The sequence below is a fragment of the Tursiops truncatus genome, chromosome 16 (assembly GCF_011762595.2).
Source record: "Tursiops truncatus isolate mTurTru1 chromosome 16, mTurTru1.mat.Y, whole genome shotgun sequence".
Taxonomy (NCBI): Eukaryota; Metazoa; Chordata; class Mammalia; order Artiodactyla; family Delphinidae; genus Tursiops; species Tursiops truncatus.
In genome coordinates this window covers 46,057,107-46,082,520 of record NC_047049.1, presented here as the reverse complement: position 1 = coordinate 46,082,520, position 25,414 = coordinate 46,057,107, and the positions used below count along the sequence as shown (strand labels likewise).

General features: G+C 44.4%; 1 protein-coding gene across 7 annotated transcripts in view; it reads right to left on the bottom strand.

The window, feature by feature from the left end:
- The window catches only part of VSTM4 (V-set and transmembrane domain containing 4), an 86,387-nt gene that overhangs the window by 11,724 nt on the left and 49,249 nt on the right, over window positions 1–25,414 (bottom strand). For 3 of the 7 annotated variants that reach the window (XM_073793349.1, XM_073793351.1, XM_073793352.1), the window contains 4 exons: window positions 14,538–14,644; window positions 13,096–13,157; window positions 5,007–5,163; window positions 3,793–3,945 (listed from right to left, as the gene is read on the bottom strand). In XM_073793349.1, coding sequence (XP_073649450.1) covers window positions 3,793–3,945; window positions 5,007–5,163; window positions 13,096–13,157; window positions 14,538–14,644 — 479 coding nt within the window. Of the gene's footprint in view, window positions 1–3,792; window positions 3,946–5,006; window positions 5,164–13,095; window positions 13,158–14,078; window positions 14,125–14,537; window positions 14,645–25,414 lie in introns of all 7 variants that reach the window. The other 4 variants (XR_012326534.1, XM_033841904.2, XM_073793350.1 and 1 more) reach the window with 4 other exon arrangements.

The window sequence follows — 25,414 nt, the reverse complement described above, 5'->3', positions numbered from 1 at the left end:
CCCTCTGCTCATGGGCAGTGACCCACACTTACAAGTACAGGGCCAGCCGCAGTGACTAAGGCTCTGGTGTGGATGCCTGGTACCCAGGTGAGCCAACCAGGCAGACAGCAGACCTTGAAATCCCAAGGGGGAAAAGAGTAACCTTCCAAAGACAAGGGGGAAGCTTCACTGGCACAAATCTCAGGAGAGTGTGTTTTCAGAACAGGTCTGTACTGCTCAGTGGGCAGGTGAGCTCCGGCTAAAGGGGAAGTGGGGCAAAGAGAGCTGCCCCGTGCTCACAGAGGCCTGGCTTGGTGTGGAGGGACAGAGTACTTGAGGGTGCGGCTCCAAGAGCAGACACGTGGTGCTGACAATGACGAGAGGATGATGAAGGAGGAGGGAATCCCTTCAGGTGATCACTTGTCTCACTCCACAGTCTCACCCACAAAGGACTCTTAACCTCCAAGGACGGAGCAAGTGTGCCTCTTACCAGCATGGGATGGAAGTGACAAGGGTGCAGGCTCTGCTTTGGCCAGACTGCGTGTGAGGTGGCAACAGACCCTTGATTAGAGGTGCCCATTGAACAGGCAGAAATGTGAAGCCAAGTGTCAATGGGGTAGGACTGGAAAATCCAGGGGAATTTTCCGAGGTACCCGCTGGAGCCACATGCCAGGTCTGCTCTCACTGTCTCCTTGGGGCTGAGGTCAGTGGTCCAATGGGACCGCTCCCTCAGAGCTGGGAGCTGGAATCCAGCTGCATTCTCACAGCCAGCAGGCAGCTGTGACTGCTGACTTAGATGCACCTTGAGCATCTGAGCCAGGACCCAGAGACCAGGACCCTTCGTTTCTGTGCACGGAGATAGAGGCACTCTCTGAGGCCCACTTCCTTTGTTGTTTCAGCCATCTATAAGCCTTGCAATTACATCTGCCTACCTCACACCCAGCTTCCCTTCCACATGGTTACTCGGTGACTAATGGCCAATAACCCAGTGTTCTCTAGGACTCTGGAAGGCTTAGAAAGGCTCTGTAACTCAGCAGAGAAGCCTTGGATGGAGATGAAGATTTTAAAGTCTTATCCAGGCGTGTTGGCACCTTGGGTTGGATGAAGTCATTCGGAAATCATGAGCTGAGCAAATTCACATCATGCTCCTGAATCTGGAGAATTCAAAGGCTGTTTAGCAAAGTGCATTACCAGAATGAATCTGACATGACGGAAAGTCACATGCCCCTGGCTAATTGCTCTGAGGACAGACAGAAGTGACCAGCTTTAGAAAGTGCTGAAGCTTTGCACTGAAAGGCCTGAGGCATTACGAGTCATCAGACAGATGGATATCTCTAGATTTCACCAACATGTGTTTTGGAAGCTAAAATGTGATTATAGATAACGCTCCTGGGGAGGGTCCTGATACATGAAACTTTCCACAGTGGCACAGTGAGAGCTCCATGATCTAATACAGTCACGTATTTTCTCTTCCCCGTGGACCATAGATGTATGTTTTCCCAGCTGCCTTCCAAAATTACTTTTCCTGGCAGTATTATTCAAGAGAATGCTTATGCTTTGAAAAAGAAAGTGTCTGGTTACCTACTACATAAGAGTCCACTCTGAGAGTCTTCAATCTTGAACACTCTTGATCTTCTAATCAACTGCAATCTTTAACACTTTTCTAGATTCATCGGATTGGGCAAGGGTCTGTCTAGGGGTACTTAAGAGCATGGACTCTCGGAGACTGAAAGACTGCTATTTACCGGCTGTGTGACCTTAGGTAAGTTACTTAACCACTCTGTGCCTCTGTTTCCTCATCAGAGGCACGGGATTCATAAAGTGGGATTAATAATAGTACCGATCCCATGGGGTTATTTTGAGGATTAAATGCATTAATGTATGTAATGTACTTAGAAAATTGCCTGGTAGCTCAACAGTAAATGCTACACAAGGGCTCAACTATGACTACAACTTTTATCATAGAAACGAACAAGTGTTGCTTTAACAATTTCCCTTTGAGATATTTAGAGGCAGAGAACTGAAGATATTCAGAGGTCATTTGGAAAACATCATGTACCAGATGCTGCTGGATGCCACTGGACCTCAGAAACCAAGGCAAAGAAATGGGAGGCTTGGGCTCAACAGCTAGCAAGCGACAGAGCCAGCGCAAGAGCTGGCCTATAACCACACCACTCAGGTCCACGGGAGTGGTGACTTTGTCAAACTTATCCATTGCTGCACCCAGTGGTGTGCGGGGAAATTGCCGAACAACTGGCCCTCCAAGAAGAAAACTCTCTTTTGTAGCATTTGCTGATTTACATGTGTAGATCCTCCCGCAATGGCTGATTTCAAGATGCCGAAGAGATCTGTTTTCTCTAGTGGATAGGAGTGGGCTGGGGCACGCCATTGTTTATAACTTAGCTCCTAGGAAGATACCTGACCCAGGTGCTACCTGGCACACAGGAGTTACTCAATGCTCACTTTTAAATGAATGAGTGAATGAATGAATAAGACAAAATGAAAGAAAACCAGTCTGACACTCATTAAAAACTGTTCTGTGGATATCCTTGGTCCCAGGAATGTAGGGAGGGGATGCTCTCAGAAATCATGGGCAGAACCATGGGACTCATTTCTCTTTCAGCCTATCTAGGGTTTCCATGAGGACAGTCTACTGAGAAGTAGGATGCCTGGGTTCTACTACTTGGAATCATATAAAATTTGCATATGGCTTTCAGCTTTATGGTTTTAAAGATAGATGATAGATAGACGATAGATAGATAGGTAGATAGATAGATAGATAGAAAGATATTCTACACTGGGGAGGGTATGAGGAAATGTTCACTCTCATCCTTTGTTGGTGGGAGAATAAATTAAGAAAACACTTTTGGAAGGTAATTGGGCAGAATCTATCAAAATTGAAAATGCAGATATACTTTCCCATCGTAATCCCATTTCTAAAAATCTCTCCTATAGAAACACCATTAAGCAAATTTGTATTTGAAAGGATATTCACTAGAGCACTGATCCAAAGAGTTAGAAGTTAGAGTTGGGACTGATTAAAGAAACAATGATGCCATAACACTTTGCAGTCATGAGAAGAATGGGGTAGATCTATATGTACTGACACAGAAATATGAGCCTGATATATTGTTAATGAGAAGACAATTCAACGTGTGAATATTTTGTTTAGGATTGTTTTTAGGGAACACACAGAAATGGATTTGTCATAATCTGTGGACAGAACCTACAATGACTGTGGGTCAACTGTATATACACTTTGGGAATATACACATATATATGGATTTAAGTTTACATGTACATAGAAAAATACTTAGAAGAATATAAGCCAGTCTCCTAACAGAAGCCACCTATTAGGAGGCCCAAGGAAGAATTTTACTTTCTGTTTTAACAAATAGAGAACCTGAATTGCCAGCCTTACTCCTGCACCCCACGCAGAATTACCATTACAGCTTTCATCATGAAAACCCATCCAGTAAAGTCAGGACAGAAAACACCCTCGACCCAGTGGCCTAGGACTTTACTGAGTGCTTTTGATGAGAGGCAGCAGATCCCAGAGTCCAGCGAGGAAGAAGAGGGACTGGGGGCCAAGTACCTGGTCAGATCCAGCTCTGCCAGGTCCATGGGAGTGGTGACTTTGTGGGAGGGGGGTTTGTGCTTGTCCTACTTCCCTATGCCTCCCCTGCCTCATCTATGAGATGGACACATTACAACGCATAGGTCAGAGTCATCCCAATGTCCATGTTGGTAAACACTGTGCCTACATGGGCAAGTGCCGTCAAAGGGAAGTGTGTGTACCATCACCATCATCACCTTCATCATCACCATCATCACCGTCATCACCATCATCACCTTCATCATCACCATCATCACCTTCATCATCACCATCATCACCGTCATCACCATCATCACCACCACCATCATCATCGCCATCACAATCACCATCATCACCACCAGCATTATGTTCTAGACACAATGTACAGGCAAGCATTAGGAGCAAATACAAAATAGTAGGAGGTATGCTAGCTTATTTGTTGGATTCATATGTAATATGGGCAATGGGCACATATGATTGAATTCATAGTTCGTATTCATCATCTTTCTATGCACACTGTAATCTTAATTCACAAGACTGTGTCTTATTGCATCACATGTACTTGCTGGAATTTATAAATTCAGCTTTAGGAACTTATAATAATAAATGAGAATTGAATCTGGCTAGGGAAACAAAATCCCCTAAATGTACCATTAGTTTGTCATGAACTCAGAGTTTCACACAGAAATTTTCTTCCTGATATTCTGGATGCCCACCGTGATGTTACAGATTAGGTTGATGATGTTTTTCTTCCTTTTCTTTTTTTCCAAAATGGCGCTTCATTTCTAGTATTCTCTATTTGAGACTGAAAAAGTCTTTTAAAAACAACTCTGGGGCTTCCCTGGTGGCGCAGTGGTTGAGAGTCCGCCTGCCGATGCAGGGGACACGGGTTCGTGCCCCGGTCCGGGAAGATCCCACGTGCCGCGGAGCGGCTGGGCCCGTGAGCCATGGCCGCTGAGCCTGCGCGTCCGGAGCCTGTGCTCCGCAGCGGGAGAGGCCACAGCAGTGAGAGGACCGCGTACCGCAAAAAAAAAAAAAAATGAAGTTTTAAATGAAATAGGCTTTAAAAAAAAAAAAAAAATCAAATGTGAGCACAAATGATATTGTTCCAGCAGATTACAAAAATAAAATAGAGTGAAAAAGTTTAAAAAAAAAAATTTCCCAGCAGTGCAATGATCCCAGCAATGAAGTGCCCAATAAAGGCAGCAAATCAGCTGAGCCGAGATGCAAAACAAGCTACCGCTCTGAAGGGACATTCCCTGCAGACACACAGAGATGGCCCTGCCCCAGAGTGGGCCCAGGACCCCCGGGAGCAGGGTGGGCCTGTGCAACCAGCCAGGGTCACTCAGGGGACTGGACCCGCTGGGCTTCCGGGCCTGCCTCCAGCCTGGACCATCCTCGGGCCCAGCTCACCCCTCTGCTGCCTGTTCACCTTTGTCAGGGGGCTCCAAGGCTCCTGTCCCCATAGCGCCTCGTACACCGCCTGTCCACACTGAGTGGGAGACTGCAACATGATCCAAAGGAATCTGTGACGCAGCAAGTTGGAGGAACACAGCTCCAGGGTGGTCAACTCCGAAATCACCTCCCTCCTGAAAGCACAAAGCCACACTACGCTTCTAGAACAGAGCAAGGCAGACTCCCTCTGCACCACTTCTAGAGGAGTCCTGTCATCTCCCAAAAGGGGGTTCCCAAGGAGTGCTTAAGGTGCTACCAGTCTTAAAAGACTCCTGAAAGTAACGGCTTCACCTGGCCCTTTGTTAACAGCATCAGAGCCTCAACCAACCTCCACTGGCCTGTGGTGAAGCTGAGAAGCTTCCAGCCCTGTAGCTGTTTTCAGAGAGCGTGAAGCACAGAGGGGCCTCGGCACGGACCTCGTGGCCTGCGGGGAAGTGACGGCCCTGCATCAGGGCTGAGTCTCTAATATGAGATGTTCCCACTGCCACTTTGGGGAGGCCTGATCTCGCCTCCTTGGTGATCACGTCCCACTTACGGAAGGCCCAGCCACCTGCCCTCCCCCGACTGAAGGAAGCCCATGAAACGAAATGACTCCTGTTTTCCCGACTCTCATCCCTTCCGAAGCCCGGGCATCTATTCTTCCCTCCAGTTGACACACGTAACTTCCCGTGACAATAATGGGATGTGCATGTGTACCGAGGGGGGCATAGAATTTTTATCTCTGTAAAAATGGTACTAGCGTGGTACAAGCAAAGTTTTTGTTTTCTTCCCAAGGCTTTTACTTGGGGAGATATATTGTTCATGTGCTGGTGGGTTTTTCCTTCTTTTTAATTTTAAATCGAGATTATGAACATATTTTATGCAGGTTAATATATTCTTTTCATGCAAAATTTAACTGAAACCAGTGCTAGCACACTTAACGACAACAAGAGAAATTCTTCAGCTTATTATAAACATCCTTCAAGAAACCTGAAATGCGTGTCCTCTGGAAATAATTTTGCTGGGATTTGGGTTATTATTAAAATCCTCTCAGAATTCTATCACTGGTGTCTAATGTGCCTCAAAGCCCTTTTCTGCTACTGATCAGAGAAAAACTCTTTTTGGACTTGCAAGTACACTGTCGATAGTGAAAACTGAACTGGAAGAGGGGGCTGCTTTCCTGACACCAGGCAAACACTCAGTAGGGCTGGCATCTCAGTCCTGGGCTGACCACTGGGTGCAAGGCCCACTCCTAAGACAGGTTCCCTTCAACTATGATGGAATGAACCTCATCCCTCTGTTTTAAGTGCTCTGATCTTTCAGATTCCATGAGAGGAGGCAGGTTTACTGCAGACTTTGAACTCAAGGGAATCCCAGACAAGAAGGTCTTGGTCACACATTCCCTACGTGTCAGAATTCTCTACCTGTGACTGTGAGGGGTCCTAGGAGATCATAGGACAGCTACACACAGCTGAGACGGGGATGAGCTATCCAGGAAAGGTTTACAGGAATGAAAGGGAGTCACAATACCCTTTAGAAGCAGATTCTCATGTTTAATTCTCTCTTTGTGGATAAATAAGAAAACCCACCATTCTCCTAAGTGGGCTGAACTGTCTCACTAAAATGTAAATACAACTGTCTCCAGAGGTGGCCGGGGATGACTCTGTCCCGCCAGCCATGACCTAACCAGAGCTGGCTACTGTTTTTTAAGTTACTTAGAGCTGCACTTCTTAAACTTTAATGTTCACCAGATTCATCTGGAACCTTACTGAATTGCAGATTCTAATTCAGTAAGTCTAGGGTGGGGCCTGAGCTTCCATGCTTCCAACAAGCTCCCAGGCAATGCCCAGGCTGCTGGTCCGTGGACCTCACGTTGAGCAGTGAGGACTTAGAGCTCCTATCTCAGATCTCTGCCCTCAATTGTTCATTCATTCCACACACAGTCTGCAGATCCCAGGTCACCCACTGGAGACAGAGTGATGGGCAGGTTGTCGATGACTTTAAAACTAATGCTAATCAAAATTTAAAACTTCTGGGCATCAAAGGACATAGCAACAAAGTGCAAAGGCAACCTACAGAATGGATGAAAATACTTGCAAATTGTATATCCAAAAGGGGTTAATATCCAGAATATATACAGAACTTCTATAAACACAACAACAAAAAACGAGCAATCTGATTTTAAAATGGGGGAAAGACTTGAATAGACATTTCTCCAAAGAAGATATACAAATGGCCAACAGGCACATGAAAAGATGCTCAACATCACTAATCATTATGGAAATGCAAATCAAAACCACAATGAGATACCATCTCACACCCATTAGGCTGGGTTACTATATTAAAAAACAAAACAGAAAATAACAAGTGTCGGTAAGGATATAGAGAAACAGAACCCTTGTGCACTGTTGGTGGGAATGTAAAATCATGCAGCCACTATGGAAAAGAGTATAGCAGTTCCTCAAAAAATTAAACAGAGAACTACCAGGTGATCCAGGGATTCCACTTCTAGGTACATATGCAAAATATCTGAATGCAGGGACTCAAAGAGATATTTGTACATCCATATTCACAGCAGTATTATTCATTGGCTTGTCATTTTCACCTGGAGTCTGAGGGTCTGCTGGGAGTTGGCATGTGCGGTTGAGATGAGGGAGATGGAGCCTACAAAGCACCTAGCAGAGGGGTTGGCACACAGTAGGTGCTCAGTAAATGAGGGTTCTCGCTTTTCGCCAATGAGTCAGTGGAGGTGGCAGGCAGGTTGTTTCCTTGGGGTGAGCGTGTGTCAATATCACTCTGGAAAGAGCGGCTGGGTGACTGAAGGGCTCTGTGGCCTGTGACCACTCCAGGAAGGATGCTTTTATGGATTTTGTGGCAAAATGCAACAATTACAGAATTAAACACCTAAACTGGTACCAGACCCCAAAGAAAAGATGTTGCCAAATTATTTTCTAAATTACCCACTAAGGCCTGTGTGAGTCGACAAGTAGCTATTGACTTTAGTTTCAGCTGCCATCAAGACTTATTGATGTGAGAGAGAAATATTGACCAAATTGAGACCAAGGTCAATGCTGGCCTCCTGGGAAAATAAATCTTAATATTAACCGAAAACTGCAGACGCTAGGCCTGGTATTTTTGACTCTAAACTGCTGGTCAGACAGAGGTCCACTCAAAGTCAGCTCTTTACTTCACTGTGTATTGTTATAGGTGCAAACTGGTCTCCAAATGGACTCGTTTCTGGAAAATTTGGTATAAAAATTTCAAGCTTTTTCGTATCTTAAAAGATCAAAGGACAATTGGTATTTAAGAACTGTCACGGGTGATATTTCCACAAAACAAAGAATCCATTTTGAAGTGCAGATAAGTGCCCCGACTTACTTTCTGTGAAAATTAAGAATTTCCTATGTTGACTCTCCATCCAGAGGGGCATACCAGCTCAAACAAACAGACAAAAACTCAACCATAAAAACCTGCAGTTAAGACCAGTTATTTTTGAAAATGCTGTTGAATCTACTTTGTTTATAAGTGGCCCCAAATTGCTTAAGGCAAACTGCTTTTATAGCTGTGGACTCAAAAAAGTTGTCCATTCAAGGCTGCTGACACTGCCCCATCTACTGGGTCAGCAGCACTGTCTTCATGGGAGATGAAACACTACCCCCTGTGGGTTGTTGGAACTTACTTTTCTGAAACAGAGTGTTTGTGTGTCCTCACAGGCAAATCTGGGAGTCGGGGGACTTATTGTGAGATGACATGCAAAATATGTCCACGTGGTCCATGACACGCAAAATGCGAATATGATGACATGCAAAAAGCGCTTTTTCTTATATATCCCTGGGATGTATCAATGGAATGTCAATAAAGAGCGGTTTCTGTTGTTACCAGGGGTAAAAGATTGGATTAGAAACAACAGGCCCTGAGCAACTTAGAACGTAAGATGGGGGAAATTTACAAAGTATAATCATTCTTGAGGTTGTTGATGAATATCAGGATTAAGAATAAAAGATCTGGAAAAGATACACACATACACACGCAGATGTGCAGTGATATGGACAGCCGGGAGAGAGTGAACTCAGACTATCTGGGGAAACTGACCTCAACGGATGGGATGAAGGATGTTCCAAGGAAAGTTGATAGTTTTAGCCTTTGTGTTCAGTTGAGTTTCCCAAAGTCTACTGAATGACCAGAAATCTATTAAAATCAGCAAAAATTCCACTGCTACATTTGAGGACAAGACAGTGTAGTCAACAGAGCAGAACTGATAAGGAATTTCTGATGATATGAACCAGATGGAATCACACTGTATGAAAAGCCCTTCAGGACCCACAACTCATTGCAGGCAAAAGGAGGCTTTCTTTGGAAAACAGAGGAACCATCCTGTCTAGGAGAACAGCAGAAACCTGGGCACAGACTAGGAAGGTCAGGGGCAAGGCTGAGCCATGAGAGGATGTCAGAATCATGCACAGAGATCCAGGTTCCACTCTGAGACAAGGCTTCAATTAAGCTGGTTAAAACCTTACACTCTGGCTTCAGAAGGACAAAGGTTCAAGTCCTGACTGCAGCCCACAAGCTGCATGACCTTGGGTTAGTCGTCCATCTGTCACCTTACTGACTCCGAGTCTCACTGTGCCCATCTACAAAAGCACAATGACAGAACCTACTCCACAAAGCTGGGGTGCAAAATCACACATCCCCATCCTGTTGGACACTGCTCTGGTGTGGAGAACACAGCAGTGACCAGAGCAGACAACCTCCCTGCCTTCATGGACCTTGCATTCTGAGAAGAGAAAGGCAGGTCATAGATACATGTACGTCAGGGTGCCTCTCATGGGGAGTTCCTTCAGAGGGTGGGTGGTGTTTTATATAGAGTTTCAGGAAGGCTTCTCCACTGAGCTGATATTTGAATAGAGACCCTAGGGGGTGAGTAATAAGCCACAGACATAGCCTGGGGAGGACGGTCCAGGCATATAAGACAACAAAAGCCCTACCAGAACATGCTTGGTATGGTTAAGGACTAGCAAGGAAGACAGAATGATGGGAGGGGAATGAGAAAGGGGGACAGTGGTAAAAACGATGTCAAAGAGGTCATGGGGGCTAGATCATTATAGGGCTGCGCTGTCCAATATGGTAACCAATAGCCAAATGTGACTATTAAGCTCTTGAACTGTGGTTCTGAAATGAGATGTGCAGGAAGCATAACAGACACACTGGATTTTGAAGGCTTAGCAGAACAATAAGCATTAAAATATTTCATTAATAACTTTTATATTGGTTATATGTTTAAATGATAATATTTTGATATATTGGGTTAAATAAGCCATACTATGAAAATTGGTTTCACCTGTTTGTTTTTACGTCTTTAATGTGGTTACCGGAAAATTTAAATTACATGTGGCTTGCATGATATAAGGCATTAGAGGCCACCGTAACGAGCATGGCATTTATGCTGAGCAATGTGGGAAGTAAACAGAAATGCACACAAAGTGCTTAGCATATTTCCCAGAACAGAGCGGAAAATGTTTAGGAAACTAGAATTCCATTCACAGACAAACTACTCAAATGTAAAGGCAAATATATTTAGGGGGGAAGACACTGGATTCAAGAAAAAGTAGTAACAGAACGAATAAAAGTTAAGTTTAAATAATTGTTTGGAATGTAGTGATGACGTATAATGAAACTGGCAAGTAGTGATTATGGAAATATGAAACATAAAGTTAAATAAAAAAGAATCTGACAAAAAAGAATGACAGATAAAATTGGATCCATTCCTAAATTCCAAATGGATCAGAGAAAAACAGGCAAAAAAAAAAAAGGAAACCATGTAAGTATTTCACTGTAGCCATCCTGGTAGATGTGAACTGGTTTTCTGCTTCTAACCTCCATTCCATGACACCAATGAGATTAAATACTTTTCATGTGCTGACTGGCTATCTGTATGTCTTCTCTGGTGACGCACATGTTTAAGACTTCTGCCTATTTTTTTGTAGTGTTGCCTTTTTCTTTTTTATTGATTTGTAGGTGTTCACAAATGCTAGGTAAGAATCCTTCACCAAATATACACGCGGCAGGTACACTCTCCCCATAGGTGGCTTCCCTTTTCAATCTTGTACAGATATCTTTCATCAGAATAGACCTTTTAAATTTTAATGTAATCCGAGGTTTTCAATCTTTTCCTTTATGGCTCATACATTACACGTCTTGTTTAAAAATCTTTGCTTGCCCTGACCTTATGCAGATAAGCTAATTTTAGGAAGTTTTATTTTTACCTTTACTTAAGTGTACGGACCTTCTCTAATTAATCTGTGTGTGTGTGGCGTGAAGTCCAGTTTATGGATCATTGTTTTTCATGTGGAGATCCTACAGACCCGTCACTGTATACTAAAAATATAACCCTTTCTTCACTGCACTGCAATGTCACGTTTGTCATAAAATCAAGTGACAATACATATGTAGGTGTGTTTGGGGCTCTTTATTATGTTCCTTTGGTTTATTTGTCTATTCTTGTGCTAATACCATTACTTACTATACAGCTTAATTACTATGGCTTTAATATAAATCTTGTGAATTGGTATATAAATTCTTCACTTTGTTCTTTTCCTTCAAGATTGTCTTGGCCCTCTGCAAGGCCAAGATAATCTTATTATCTTACATACACATTTTAGAATTGGTTTGTCAGTTTCTCTGCCTCTCTCTCCCTTTCTCTCTTTCTCTCTTTCACACACAAATACACAGCTGCTGAACAAAACTGGCAACAAAGTAAATAACAATACGATTACAAACTTAAAAGAAATGCAATCTTCGCGCATCCATACTGATATAAAGAAATTAGTGAATAAGTCAATGAGGAAAGGGATCCAGCTCTTCCTTACAGAAGAATTTCAAGTAGTAAATGGAGGTGGATTGAGGAAAACAGAAAATCACCATCGGTTCACCATAGTAATAAGTGCTGCAAGCAAAATCCTTGGATGAACGCTAAAATGAGTAGACGGAAGTTCAAGGAAAAAAGGCTATTTGCACAGGCTTGATGTATCTCCCCTAAAATACCTATTAATTACTGTGCTGGTCTTCCTATGTGTCCACAAAGTCTCTGAGACCCCTCCCTGAATTCAGGAGATGCAGCTTCACTCTCCTCCCCTTGAGTGTGACCTGGACTTAATGACTGGCTTCTAACAAATAAAGTATGGAAAGGGAAAAATAGTGACTTTATACTGAAGGAACCTGGTAGACCCACCTTCACCAAGTGGTCACGGTCAACATCATAGCACGTCCGCTCCATGGGACACTATGAGAAAGGCATAGCTCCTCTGTGTTGTTCTTCCCTCAAATCCATAACCTCATTTCTAATCATCAGAAAACCTCAGAGAAACCCAAATCAAGAGACGTTGTAAAAAATGCAGCTACTACTCTTTAAAAGTGCCAAGGCTGTAGAAACAGACAGACGGAGGCGCTGGCCCTGATTGGAGGAGACTAAGGAGACAAGACCACGAAATGCGATGTGACGGCCTGGATGGGATCCTGCACCAGAAAAAGAACATTCGTGGAAAAACTGCTGAAATCTGATCCAAGTCTGGAGTGCAGTTAATGGTAATGTGCTGACGGTAACTTCTTAGTTTTGACAAATACACCATGGCTATGTGAGAAGTTAACCTTAGGAGAAGCTGGGCGAAGGGTAGACGGGAACTCTCTGTACCATCTTTCTAACTCTTCCATAAAACTGAAGTTGTTTCAAAATTAAAAGTATAACATGTTTTCTGGAAAGTTCTTCAGCAATCTCTTCAGAGTGGTTATCAAGACAAGTTTATACAAGCTGGTCCACTTTCTATTTTATACCTGAGTGCGATTTTTTCCCTTCTTTTCAAAAAAGGAGCATTGATAATGAAAAGTAATTCCATTTGGATTTTTAAAAAGCCACTGTGGGAACTAGCTGTGGAGAAAAGCTCACTCAAAAGCTGACCCGAGAAGAGAGAATGCCTTTGCTTGGGAACAAAGCCCCAAGAACGCGGAGCATGTTTTCAGTCAATAAAGGTACTCCTTGGACCAGCGCTGTGTTTAGGGCTTGAGGGGACAACACAGAGACTGTGGTTACTCACCAGGGCGACTTTCCTTTGTGGCTTCAGCAGCTTCGGTTTATGGAATGGGGCAGCGATGGGAGCTGTGGAAGCACATCAAAGGTTTAGTTTGCAATTCCTCCCAGGACTCTTAAAACCCATATATCACGAGCACCACGGACAGAGAGCCTCGGACATAGGGCCACTTCCTGTCCTCGTGGAGGAACTCTAGTTTCTGATCCAGGTAACAGCTGGACTGGTGCCCCTCGGGGGAGGGTGATCCTCTCCTAACCCTTGGATACGTCATCCTCTCCTCTCAACAAGGTCAACAAAACCACAGCATAAAACACCGCCAGCTACAAAGAGGTCAGATGTGCAGGTGAGAACCCGGTGCACTTGGTAAAGGCTGAGGCTGGGACCTTCCGTGGGGCTTCCTCCTAGTTGCATGCTAACGCTGACAGCGGTGACCTTTGACCCTCACAGTTGCCCTGGGAGGTCAGCAGGGAGGGTCTTATTGTCCCCATCTAACAGAGGAGGAAACCGAGGCTCTTCTAACATCATGTAACTACCTAGTATTTAGATGAATTGGGACTTGAACTCAAAGCCAGGCTCAACCACGTGGCTCTCTGAGTCTCATTTTCTTCTTTCGTAAAGTAGGGCACCATCTATGCTGACTGAATGAGGTGATACAGCAGTACAATGCCTGGCGCAGAGCAGGGACAGCTCCCTTCCCTCCCCAGATCCTCAAGTGTCATTCCTCGCAGGACGCTCACGTCTCCCAGCCCCTTCTGTCTACCCAGTATACGTACAGTCTCAGCACCACCGCCTTCCACCACAGGGCGCAAAGGGTGCCAAGGGGCCATCCTGGGAAGCCCCAGTTGAGGGATAAAATGGATCCTGTCTTGTTCTTATTCACCTGGGCAACCCTTGTATTCCTAACTGTATATCAAATCCTTTGATGTACGACCTTCTCCTAAATTGGCCAGTTATTTTAGGAACGATTTATAAACAGTTTTACTTCTCACCTCAGGAAATGTCCATCTTCCTCATTTATGTTGCTCTAAGTCGTAACTGGAATCAAGTAATAACCCTCATTTTAATCCCCAGAACAAATCCAAAATAAATTACACACCTGGTTTTTATCTTTAGGAAAATCATAGAGCCTTCTTTCCCTTGAACAAACCAAGAGGATGCTGACACCCCCTTGGTCCACCCTGCTATGTGCAGAGAACGTTAATACTTCAAAGGGAAATACACTGTGGAATAGCCTGTAGAGGTTGACCCCCGCTAAAGCCATGCGCGTCCAATGGCAATGCCCCCAGCCCACCTCGGGGACGGGGCTCAGTTATGACCAGAATCTAGGTGGGGTTCTCCAGACCATATAATCAGGGATGTCACATCCTCCACCTGCCTACTCTCCTGTCCTGATCTCACATCAGACCCCAGGTGCTCTCCACATGGATGACTGCTGGCTGGCTTCCTACCTTTGGCAGGGACTGCGGGAGGAACGTCAGCTTTTTCCTTCCGCCTCTTGCCCTTCTTGGGCTGCAGTGGGACCAAGCTGGTCACGCTGGTGACAGTCTCCCCTGAGCTGGAGAAGAAAAAGGTCCTGGTGAAGGCAAAGGCAGGCTTGTTCCGGGGAAAGGAAAAGGAAGCAATAGTCTCCGGGTACCCCATGTACCTGTGTGTAAGGCAGGGTACTCTTAGAGCCGGACTGGAATCACTCTGTGCCTAGCTCCAGGATGTCTGGAGGTCTGGTACTGACCCTTGGCTAAGGACGATGAGTCGAGCTAGTTAGGGATTTGTAACGTGCTGTGTAAAGTTCTAAAATCTCTGGAGAGACCCAGGGCCGGCTTGCCTACATTGTTTTGGGATGTATAGATTGTGTGTATAGACTGTTTACACCTGGTTAATGGGTTTACACAGTCTGGCTTGGTTACATCACCAGGAGGATATTAAGAGATCACTAAAAACTTCTCCTTGAGCTCCCCTAAAACCAACGTTCCTCGCACACATCTTTGTGGCTCACAATCCAGAGACAGAGCAGCACCTGTGCAAGTGAGAAGGGACCCTGGCGAGTTGCAGCTGGGAGTCCCTAGGGCCCCCCATGATTGTTCACACTTTCTCCTCCTGCTGTATGTACCTTCACCTTTAAGGTAAAGACTGAGTTAGACCTCAGGAGTGTTGTGAGTGTTTTCAATTATCTGGGTGGTTACCTGTGTAATCACTGTAGTATCAGATTCTATGTGTTACCGTTATAACCCAAAGTAATAGGTAAGCCTTACATTACAGGTAACAAAACCAAGATTCAAAGATGCTGAGTGACTTGCTCTAAGTGACACTGTTTGTAAGCAGACAACACGAAAGCTGCAAACCCAGACTGGCCTGATGTGAAACCTGTTCTCCTTGCTACCTGTGGGGTGGAGTCCAAGCACTTCCTTGAATGGCCATCGTCTTATTTCAAATGCACCCTATGGCTCCAGCAACCCAGAGGGCAGCCTCTTTTAGAATCTCTCGTCCTCAGGCACATATTCCAGCCAGGTAGGTACAGTTACCAAGAGAGGCTTGGTAACTCCCTTGATCTCCCTAATACAAAGGATTTCTAGAAATCCATAAGATATGACCTAACAGTCAAAATGAATGAAGGTGGTAAACAGTTTTCACACAAGAGGAACGGCTCGTACCTAGGAAAACATGCTAAAACTTCCTCAAGAAAGAGAAAGCCAAATTAAAATGTACTGCACTTTCTTTCTGCACATATCAGAATGGCAACAAACTTAAGGCAAAGCACTCTTTTGGCAAGGGTGTGAGGAATCAGGCACTCAGAAGTATTGCTGGTACAAGTGTAAACCCTTCCTGATGGAGAGTAATTCGGCAATCAGGATCACAGGCGCTATCAGAATCACAGAGGCTTATACTCTGTGACCCGGCAATTTCACTTCTGGGAATTTATTCTGTAGATATCCTTGCACGGGTATGAAATGTACATATAAGTCATTATAGTCCTGTTGGTAATAGCAATAGATTAGAAACAACCCAACTGTCCATCAGCGGGGGACTGGTCAAGGAAATTATGGTGAATCCACAAATCCACACACGGGGTCCTTTGTAACTGTAATGAGGGATGAGGGAGCTATTTATACAGGGATAAGAAAAGACACATTGTTAAGTGAAAAAGCTAGGTGTTGGACAATGTGTAAAATGTGTCATTTCTTTTGTATAAAAATACAGAAAAATAATATATATTAGTATTTATGTACACAAATAGAGAAACTTTGGAAATATTCACAAGAATTTAAAAATAGTGGTTCCTTAAAACGGGGGTGCTGAGGAAATAAACAGAAGGAAGATTGGACAAGGAGAATTATTTATTATTATTATTACATATTACATAATATAATAATATAATTAATAATTATATTATATATTATTATATAATATAATAATATGAATTATTACATATATTTTTAAATTATTTAACTTTAAATTTTAATTATTAAATCATGTGATTGTATAATCTTTGAAAAGCAGTAAATTAAACACTAATAAATATTTACATATATTTAATAAAAGAAAACAGACTATTCTAATATAGTCCTGGAGTTTTAAAAATAAACAAAGACTGAGTCACGTTGTGGGGAAATTTCCAAGAATACAGTTCACACTGAGAGTCCCCCAAAGATAGCTTATTTTTATTGGGAACAGAAATTCTAACTGGCCATGGCTTTAGAGTACAGGGTCAACTGTGTAAATTTACAAATAGCCAAAAGGGATGTGTGTTTACAAAACTCTGGCCACAAAGAGAAAACAAGGGATCAGAAACCCTCAGAACTGTTTAAATACACAACCACACATACAGCTTCATTTCCTAGCTTTTTAAACTCTTGAAATGTTTATTTTTTCTTTCCATTATAAATTAATGCACGTCCATGTTTTAAAATGGTAATTACAAGCATAGAGACGAAAGAAAATAAGTCTATCATAACCAAAACATGATCTTCATAAATATTTCCAGCCTTTTTCCTCTTCCTTGTTTTATTTTTTTAAAAAGACTTTATTTTTTAGAGCAGTTCTATGTTCACAACAAAATTGAGCAAAAGATACAGAGATTTTCCATAGATCCCTGACCACCCCCATTAGGAACATCCCCACCAGAGTGGTACATTTGTTTTAATTGATGAAACTACCTTGACACACATCATCACCCAAAGTCCACAGTTTACATTAGGGTTCACTCTTGGTGGTGTACATTTTATGGGTTTGGACAAATTTATAATGTAGCCATTACTGTAGTATCATACAGAATAGCGTCCATGCCCTAAAATTCCTCTGTGCTCTTCCTGTTCATCCCTCCCTCCCCCACCTCTGGCAACCACTGATCTATTAACTGTCTCCACAGCTTTGCCTTTTCCAGAATGTCACATATAGTTTGAATCATACAGTATGGAGCCTTTTCAGATTGGCTTCATTAACTTAGAAATATGCATTGAAGTTTTCTCCATGTCTTTCATAGCTTGATAGCTCATTTCTTTTTAATGTTGAATAATATTCCATTGTCTGGATGTACCAGGGTTTATTTATTCATTCATCTACTGAAGGACATCTTTTTTGCTCCCAAGTTTTGGAGATTATGACTAAAGCTGCTGTCAACATCCATGTGCAGCCTTTTTGGGGACATAAGTTTCAACTCTTCCTTGGTTCTTATACATTGTCTTTTTAAAAATAATATTGGGGCTTCCCTGGTGGCGCAGTGGTTAAGAGTCCGCCTGCCGATGCAGGGGACACGGGTTCGTGCCCCGGTCTGGGAAGATCCACATGCTGCGGAGTGGCTGGGCCCGTGAGCCATGGCCGCTGAGCCTGCGCGTCCGGAGCCTGTGCTCCGCAACGGGAGAGGCCACAACAGTGAGAGGCCCGCGTACCACAAAAATTAATAATAATAATATTGTATTACAATTTTGCATCCTTCTTTTTACTTAATCTACACTTTCTATATTGTCACATCCTCCCACTATACCAGTGAGAAGACATGCCCACAGTTTACTTAGCCTTCCCCTGACATCTAAACATCTAATTTGTTTCCCAGTTTGATATACAAATAACATTCCTATAAATATATTTGTGCATAATGGTTTTCCATTCTTAGACTTTTGTTTTTGGATTCTTAGACCTGGAAATACTAGTTCACAGAGGAGGATCATTTTAAAGGTTATTCAATACCCACTGTCAAAAAAAAAAAAATACCCACTGTCAAAACGATTTCCGACAAGTTAGTACTACTTTATAGCCTCTTGGTCAATGGATGAGGGCATTTATCTTTTCATCCTTTTTAACATCAGATTTATCAGTTTAAAAAATTTCTCACTTACTGAAGAAGAATGTGATATCTCCTTTTACTTGCATTTCTTTGCTTGCTAGGAGGAACATTTCCCGTGTTTGTCTGTGTTTCCTTATTTATGAATGATGTATGGACACCTTCTGCTATTATTTATTAGGATTGTGAGTCATTCTTATAGATTTGTTTGCATCTTTGACATCCACCTGACATGCTTATTGCAAACATTTCCCTACTTCTGAATTTTGGCTTTCTGTTAAATGCATGGTCATTTGTTTTTGCTAAAATCGTTTGATAGTTTCTTTTTGTCTATTGCCTCTGAGTTGGGATTATCTTCCCCAGTTGCACCTCACACCCCACAAAATCAAATAATATTTCCCCTTCCTCTTCTCTTTTCTTGGCTTTAATTCTTTAGCTCTTTAATATAAAATGAAAATTTTGAGACATCATAAACGTAGGCCATTATGCCCAGGGCTTTCAGTAAGCTGAAAAAAGATCTGCTTTGTCATCACCATTCTCCTTGAAAACAGTAAAACTGCACTAAACTAAATTTAGTTCTACTTCATACCTCAATCATGAGCACTCAGATACAATGAGTCACCACAATGACATACGATAGACAGTGATTCCCTCAGAATCTTACGTCTCGCGTTGAGCCAGCAGGGCTGGTAGGAATTTTTGACAAAGTCCGTCTTATGATTCACTTACGAGAAAAGTTATTCTACATCTTGGGTTGCAACAGGACTGTATTTTGTGTCTGACACAAGGGAGTGGGCATTGCTGGAGCCAGTCAAACCAAGGAAGATAGAAAATAGGCCGGAAACTCCAGCTAAATTAGAGAGCTGTGTGATCGGAAAGAAGTGCTATTTGTGGGGAACAGGGCTGTTTTTCTGGCTCCAACAAGGGTGGGGCAGGAGGCGCACATGTGGGACCCTTGTTGTGACATGTACAAAGTTCCGGCCTGGCCGCCTCTCACAGGAGTCTCTGTCCCACAAAGACTGGGCACCTCTGCTCCGTGGCACGTAGTGGCTGGATCTAGCAAACGGGCACTGGACAGGGGCAGAAAGCCTGCACTAAATCTGCTTCCACTCTGACTAGAGAGGTGATACAGGACAAGTCACTCACTTCCCTGGGCCGCATCCCCCAACCTGTAAAATGGGAAGATGTACCCTTGATATCTATCTCACTGGGTCATAGTTAGGGTCAGATAAGAAAGCTCAGCCTCAATGAGATGGGGCATGAAATGGCTAAACAGCATGGACCCTAATCTCCAGCGTGTAGATGCAGTAGGGGGGTAGGGGCATGTCATGGTGTTACCCAGGGAAAACAATTTTGCTACTTGGGTATCTCATGATGCCAAGTCTTGGCCCTGAGGGGAAGCACAAACTTCAACTTAAACCTTGATCAGAAAATCTTTCTGGCGAGGGAGCACAGTGCACCCTCCTAGAGCCACAGACGTAGCAGTGCTGTACAAGTACCAAGCAGGACAGAGCAGGCGAGCAGGGCGTAGAGAAAGGCTGAACCCCCGAGCAATGGGTGGCCACTCCAGGACACCAGGTAAAGCAGGCAACCTGGATTTTACCAGGCACTGAACAAATTGTGAGCAATCATATTTCGCAGAAGCTAAAGTTAATAAGAGCTATGTCTGTCTACCCTATGCAAAGCACTGTGAAAAGTGCCTGATATCCATAATCTCTGACCCGCCCAGATGGGAAAATTAAGCCTCAGAGAGGTCCAGGCAGGAGATCTGGGATCTGATCCGGGTGGACCTGCCTCCTTGGCCCTGAAGCTAGGACTCTGAGCCCAGCCCAGACAACAGAGAACAAGAGAACTAGGGAAGGAAGAAGGCCAATCAAGCCAGATCTACAATGGCTGCTCTAGGCTTAAGCCAGCTCCCCAAAAAGGTACCGGAAGGCGACATCAGCATTCCACTGCACTTTCAGTCTATACTAGATCCAGGACTGTTACAGCTGCTCGAAGCCCTGCCCTGGTGGGAGGAAGAGGGGCCATCCTGAATGCTAGGGTCCTGGAGGCAGGAGCAGTGACTGGTGCCCAAGACCAAGGGCCATCCTGGCCCAAGATTGGGCAGAGAAGGAGGGGAGCACGTGACTGTCCCTGGGATTGTCTGAAATAAACAGTATCAGCGGCCCAAAGGGAGATGGGTGTGGCCAGGCCAGCCACGTGGAAATTCTGTGCCTCTACAACGAAGTGTGTCTGGGAGCAGGAAAAAAAAACAATAGTATAAACTGAGAGGACCCCACCAAGGAACATTTTTAAAATGAAGAACCAAACACCCAGGCACACCTTGCTTTCATAAGTGGATGTGAGCTCAACGCGCCCTCATACCAAAGCACACAGCGCCTGTGCATAAGGAGTGCCACCCCTCCATCAAATAGCTGCCTCACTGGGACACACCAGAGGAGCAGTTAACTGTTCCCACCGAGGAGCATTCAGACACCCAGCCTTCATCCCCCAGGTGCCTGGTGTTTCCCTGGATCCAGGACAAGCTTTGTGCCTCCACATATGAACTATGCCCCCTTGGGGTCTGTTCAACCCCGTTTCCGGCTGAATGAGCAGAGGATCCTCATCCTGGCAGAAAGCTGTCCGTCACATGCTGCAGAGGGATTCAGTGTGGCCTGAACTGGGATGGCTGGGATGCCAAGTGTGGTCTGTCGGGCAAAAGATCCCGACCGAGAAAGCCCTCCACGAGCAGGGCTGAGGAAGATGTGCCAATCTGGCCCTGCCAGCATCCTTCTGGGCCTGCCCTCCCTGAACCCTTCCCGCTCCCACACCAGCTTTGAAAGTCAGTGTTTCCGTTGATTCATTTTACCTTCCGAAGTGTCCATGTGCTTCCTTTCCTCCAGCCTGCACACCTCAGTTCAGACTGTGAGAACTCACCAGGACCCCCAGAGGGCTTCCTCAGTTCCTCTCCGAGCAGCTCCAGGCTGCCTTTCCAAGACTGCCCGCAACACACTCATCACCCTATAACCTTGTACCTTGCAATGTCAAGTGTGGAATCTTGCAGGAGGAACGCAGGTCTCAACAACTATGTTAGCATCTCACTGTCGTTTACAACGACAGGTCCCCCGCCCAAGGTAGCTGCCATTGATAAAGGCCAAGAACTAGTGCAAATAGGGCAAATTTCCTGACATCTCGCTCTAGGCTTTTGAAAGCGCTCCACGGGCTTTCCTTGCCACACGAGGTCAATCAACAGCACGTGCCAAGGAGCTGCGTACAAGTTACAGAACTCCACTTTCGAGGCAGACGAATGGTGCCTCCCTCGAGATGACTATTTCTCATAAATGAGTAACACGTGTCAAGCATGTAGAACTGCATCTGGTACGTTGTGTCACCTATGACTATCTTACCAGCATTATTATCATCATTATTATGGAATCTGCTCTCCGAGTTCTTGAATGGGGACTGGACGGACATGGCAGGGTTCTCAGAAACCTGTGCCAGAGCGGGCGCACCTAGAAAGGACCTGCAGACCCCGGGAGTCCTGATGCATTACTTTCTGCTGCTTTCATCCTACGTATGGCATTTTGTGAAGAGCACCAGGATAAAAGCTGCTCCTTCGTGAGGCAGCTGCCAAGGCACCTCCCTGTCCACAGCCTCCCCATGGCCTTTCATCATAAACGGTTTACATCACATCAGAGGTTCTGCCGGGCCTCACCGTGAGAGCTCGTCCTTCCTGGTCCCTGCCAGTTTCACAGAGTCTGCACAAAGGCTTGGAGGTGGTTTAGTCTGTAAGTTTGAAATCTCTGAACACTAACTGGTAAGGTCAGGAGGTGCTTCCTTAATATTGGGTGGGCCAAAAAGTGCCTTCAGTTTTGTAAGTAAAAATAAAAGACACATTTTTCATTTTCACCAAGAACTTTAGTGAAAAACGTATTCACCCTTTTGTTCCACTACCTTCTGCCATTTTTCAGGCAAATTCATAATTCCATCTTCCCAAAACTTTTTTTTTCTTAACATCCTTATTGGAGTATAATTGCTTTACAGTGTTGTGTTAATTTCTGCTGTATAACAGAGTGAATCAGCTGTACGTATACATATATCCCCATATCCCCTCCCTCTTGTGCTTCCCTCCCACCCTCCCTATCCCACCCCTCTAGGTGGTCACAAAGCACCGAGCTGATCTCCCTGTGCTATTCGGCTGCTTCCCACTAACTAGCTATTTTACATTTGGTAGTGTATGTAAGTCCATGCCACTCTCTCACTTTGTCCCAGCTTACCCTTCCCCCTCCCCAGGTCCTCAAGTCCATTCTCTACATCTGCATCTTTATTCCTGTTCTGTCCCTAGGTTCATCAGAACTTTTTTTTTTTTTTTAGATTTCATATATATATGTGTGTTAGCATACGGTATTTGTTTTTCTCTTTCTGACTTACTTCGCTCTGTATGACAGACTCTAGGTCCATCCACCTCACTACAAATAACTCAATTTCATTTCTTTTTATGGCTGAGTAATATTCCATTGTATATATGTGCCACATCTTCTTTATCCATTCATCTGTAGATGGACACTTAGGTTGCTTCCATGTCCTGGCTATTGTAAATAGTGCTGCAATGAACATTGTGGTACATGTCTCTTTTTGAATTATGGTTTTCTCAAAACTTTTTATCTTTCTGAGCAAAAAACTGTCCCAGGTACCTTTTACAGTCTTCCAGGGAATTGAAATTTTTTCCATTAAGATAATTTTGTAAAGTAAATGGAAATCCAAAGGTGCAATGTCTGGTGAATACAGCAGATGAATCAGAACTTCCCAGCCAAGCTGTAACAGTTTTTTCCTGGTCACCAAAGAAACATGCGGTCTTACATTATCCTGATGGAAGATTATGCGTTTTCTGTTGACTAATTCTGGTTGCTTTTCTTTTCGTCGAGTGCCACTTTCAGTTGGTCTAACTGGGAGCAGTACTTGTTGGAAATAATCGTTTGGTTTTCTGGAAGGAGCTCATAATAGAGGACTCCGTTCCAATCCCACCATATACACAACATCACCTTCTTTGGATGAAGACTGGCCTTTGGTGTGGTTGGCGGTGGTTCATTTCGCTTGCCCCATGATCTCATCGGTTCCACCTTGTTGTACAGCATCCACTTTTCATTGCCTGTTACAATTTGTTTTAAAAACAGAACGTTTTCATGATGTTTCAGTGGAGAATCGAATGTGGAAATATGGTCAGGAAGGTTTTTTTCCCTTAACTTACGTGGAACCCAAACATCAAAGCGATTCACATAACCAAGCTGGCGCAAATGATTTTCAACCCTTGATTTGGATATGTTGAGTATGTCGGCTGTCTCCCACGTGGTATAATGTTGATTGTTCTTAATTATTGTTTCGATTTGATCGCTATCAACTGGTCTACCTGACCATGGAGCATCGTCCAGTGAGAAATCTCCAGCACGAAACTTCGCAAACCACTTTTGACACGTTCGATCAGTCACAGCACCTTCTCCATACACTGCACAAATCTTTTTGTGCATTTCGGTTGCGTTTTTACCTTTCTTGAAATAATAAAGCGTAATATGCCGAAAATGTTGCTTTTTTGCTTACAACTTCAATATTAAAAAGGCTACACAAAAATCCACCAATTTTGATATCTTTTTTTAAATGCATGCTGATATGACAGCTGTCACATATGATCTAACAAAATTGTCTCGAATGAAGTTAAAGACAACTAAGTGCTACTAGAGCCAGCTTACGGAAAAAACCGAACGAACCTTTTGGGCCACCCAAAATTTAGTGGTTCTATGTAGTGTTGGTCTTGGGTCCTAAGAATAAAAGCAAGGAGAGGTCCCTGGGATTACCTGTCCAGCATCCACTCCCTGCCCCCTAGGGCTGAAGGCACATGTTTGGGTGGCACTGACCGCCCCCCCTGCTCGGCACAGTTTTATCCTCTGGCCTTAGTGCTTGGTTCGGGTTGGTCCCATAACAGTGAGTTCAGTTGTGTTTGTTCATTAGGAAGCAAGATGACTCCTTCATGAGCCCAGGGGTGAAAGCCGTGCTGCCACCGTTCCCTTCCCAAGGGGAGTTGGCCTGGCCCGAGGACACATCAAAGCCTGGAGGCAGCACTGCCCAGAGAAGGGCTGGGAGCAGAAGCCACTGCCCTAAGGACCCTGTGCCCCCCAGAGCAAAGCCCACCCACTGCAGCATCCCGGGTCAGGTGAGCCAGCCAAGTCCCTTCCTGGGTAAGACCATCCGAGCTGGCTTTTCTGTTACCTGGAATCAAAAGGTCCGTAAATAGTAGAGAGGGCTAGCTCTTCATCTAAGAGTTGGCAGTGTTATTCATGTTCTTAATCTGGGGAGAGTAATTTGTACCTTGCAGGGTTTTTATGAGGATCAGAAGTAAATCCCATAAAGTGTTCAGCTGCAGAGGTACACGGGCGCTCCCTGAGTAACTATGAGGAATTAGTCCACAGCCGGTATTATCTCACTGAATCCTCACAACGACCCTGAGCCACAGGGACAGAGGCAGGTTTGTGCCCATTTTGTGGAGGGTGAAATATTCCCAGAGAAGCTGAGTGACTGGCACAAGCTGCTGAGTGGCACAGCTCAAACTGACACTAAAACCAGGTAGATGTTTGTCACGTTATTCCAGGAATAACAACCAGGTCCCATCACACAGGCCTGTCCTCACGCCTGCCTCTGCCTAGGGCTCTGGAAGGAGGGAGCTGAGCCTGAGCCCTGGGGTGGGGCGAGGATAAGACTGCACAGCAGTGATGTCAGGGATGCAGGAGGAAGGTCAGGAGACACACGCCCAAGTCTGCCATCCCTGCCCTCGCCCCCTTGCTTGCTCAGCTGAATGCGGACAGAGGCTCAGACACCCACAAATCCATGCCTATGACCAGAGGGATGCACTTTTCAAAGTCAAGGGATGCAGGGAAGCTGCAGCCACCCCCAGCATTGATAGCCAAACCCTTCCCGCTTCTCCTTCCACTGCCTCAACATTTCTGCAGCATCTGCTCCTTGTTCATTTGTGTGAATGCCAACACCAAAGCTCTCACAGTCAGACCCAAGCTTCCCAGC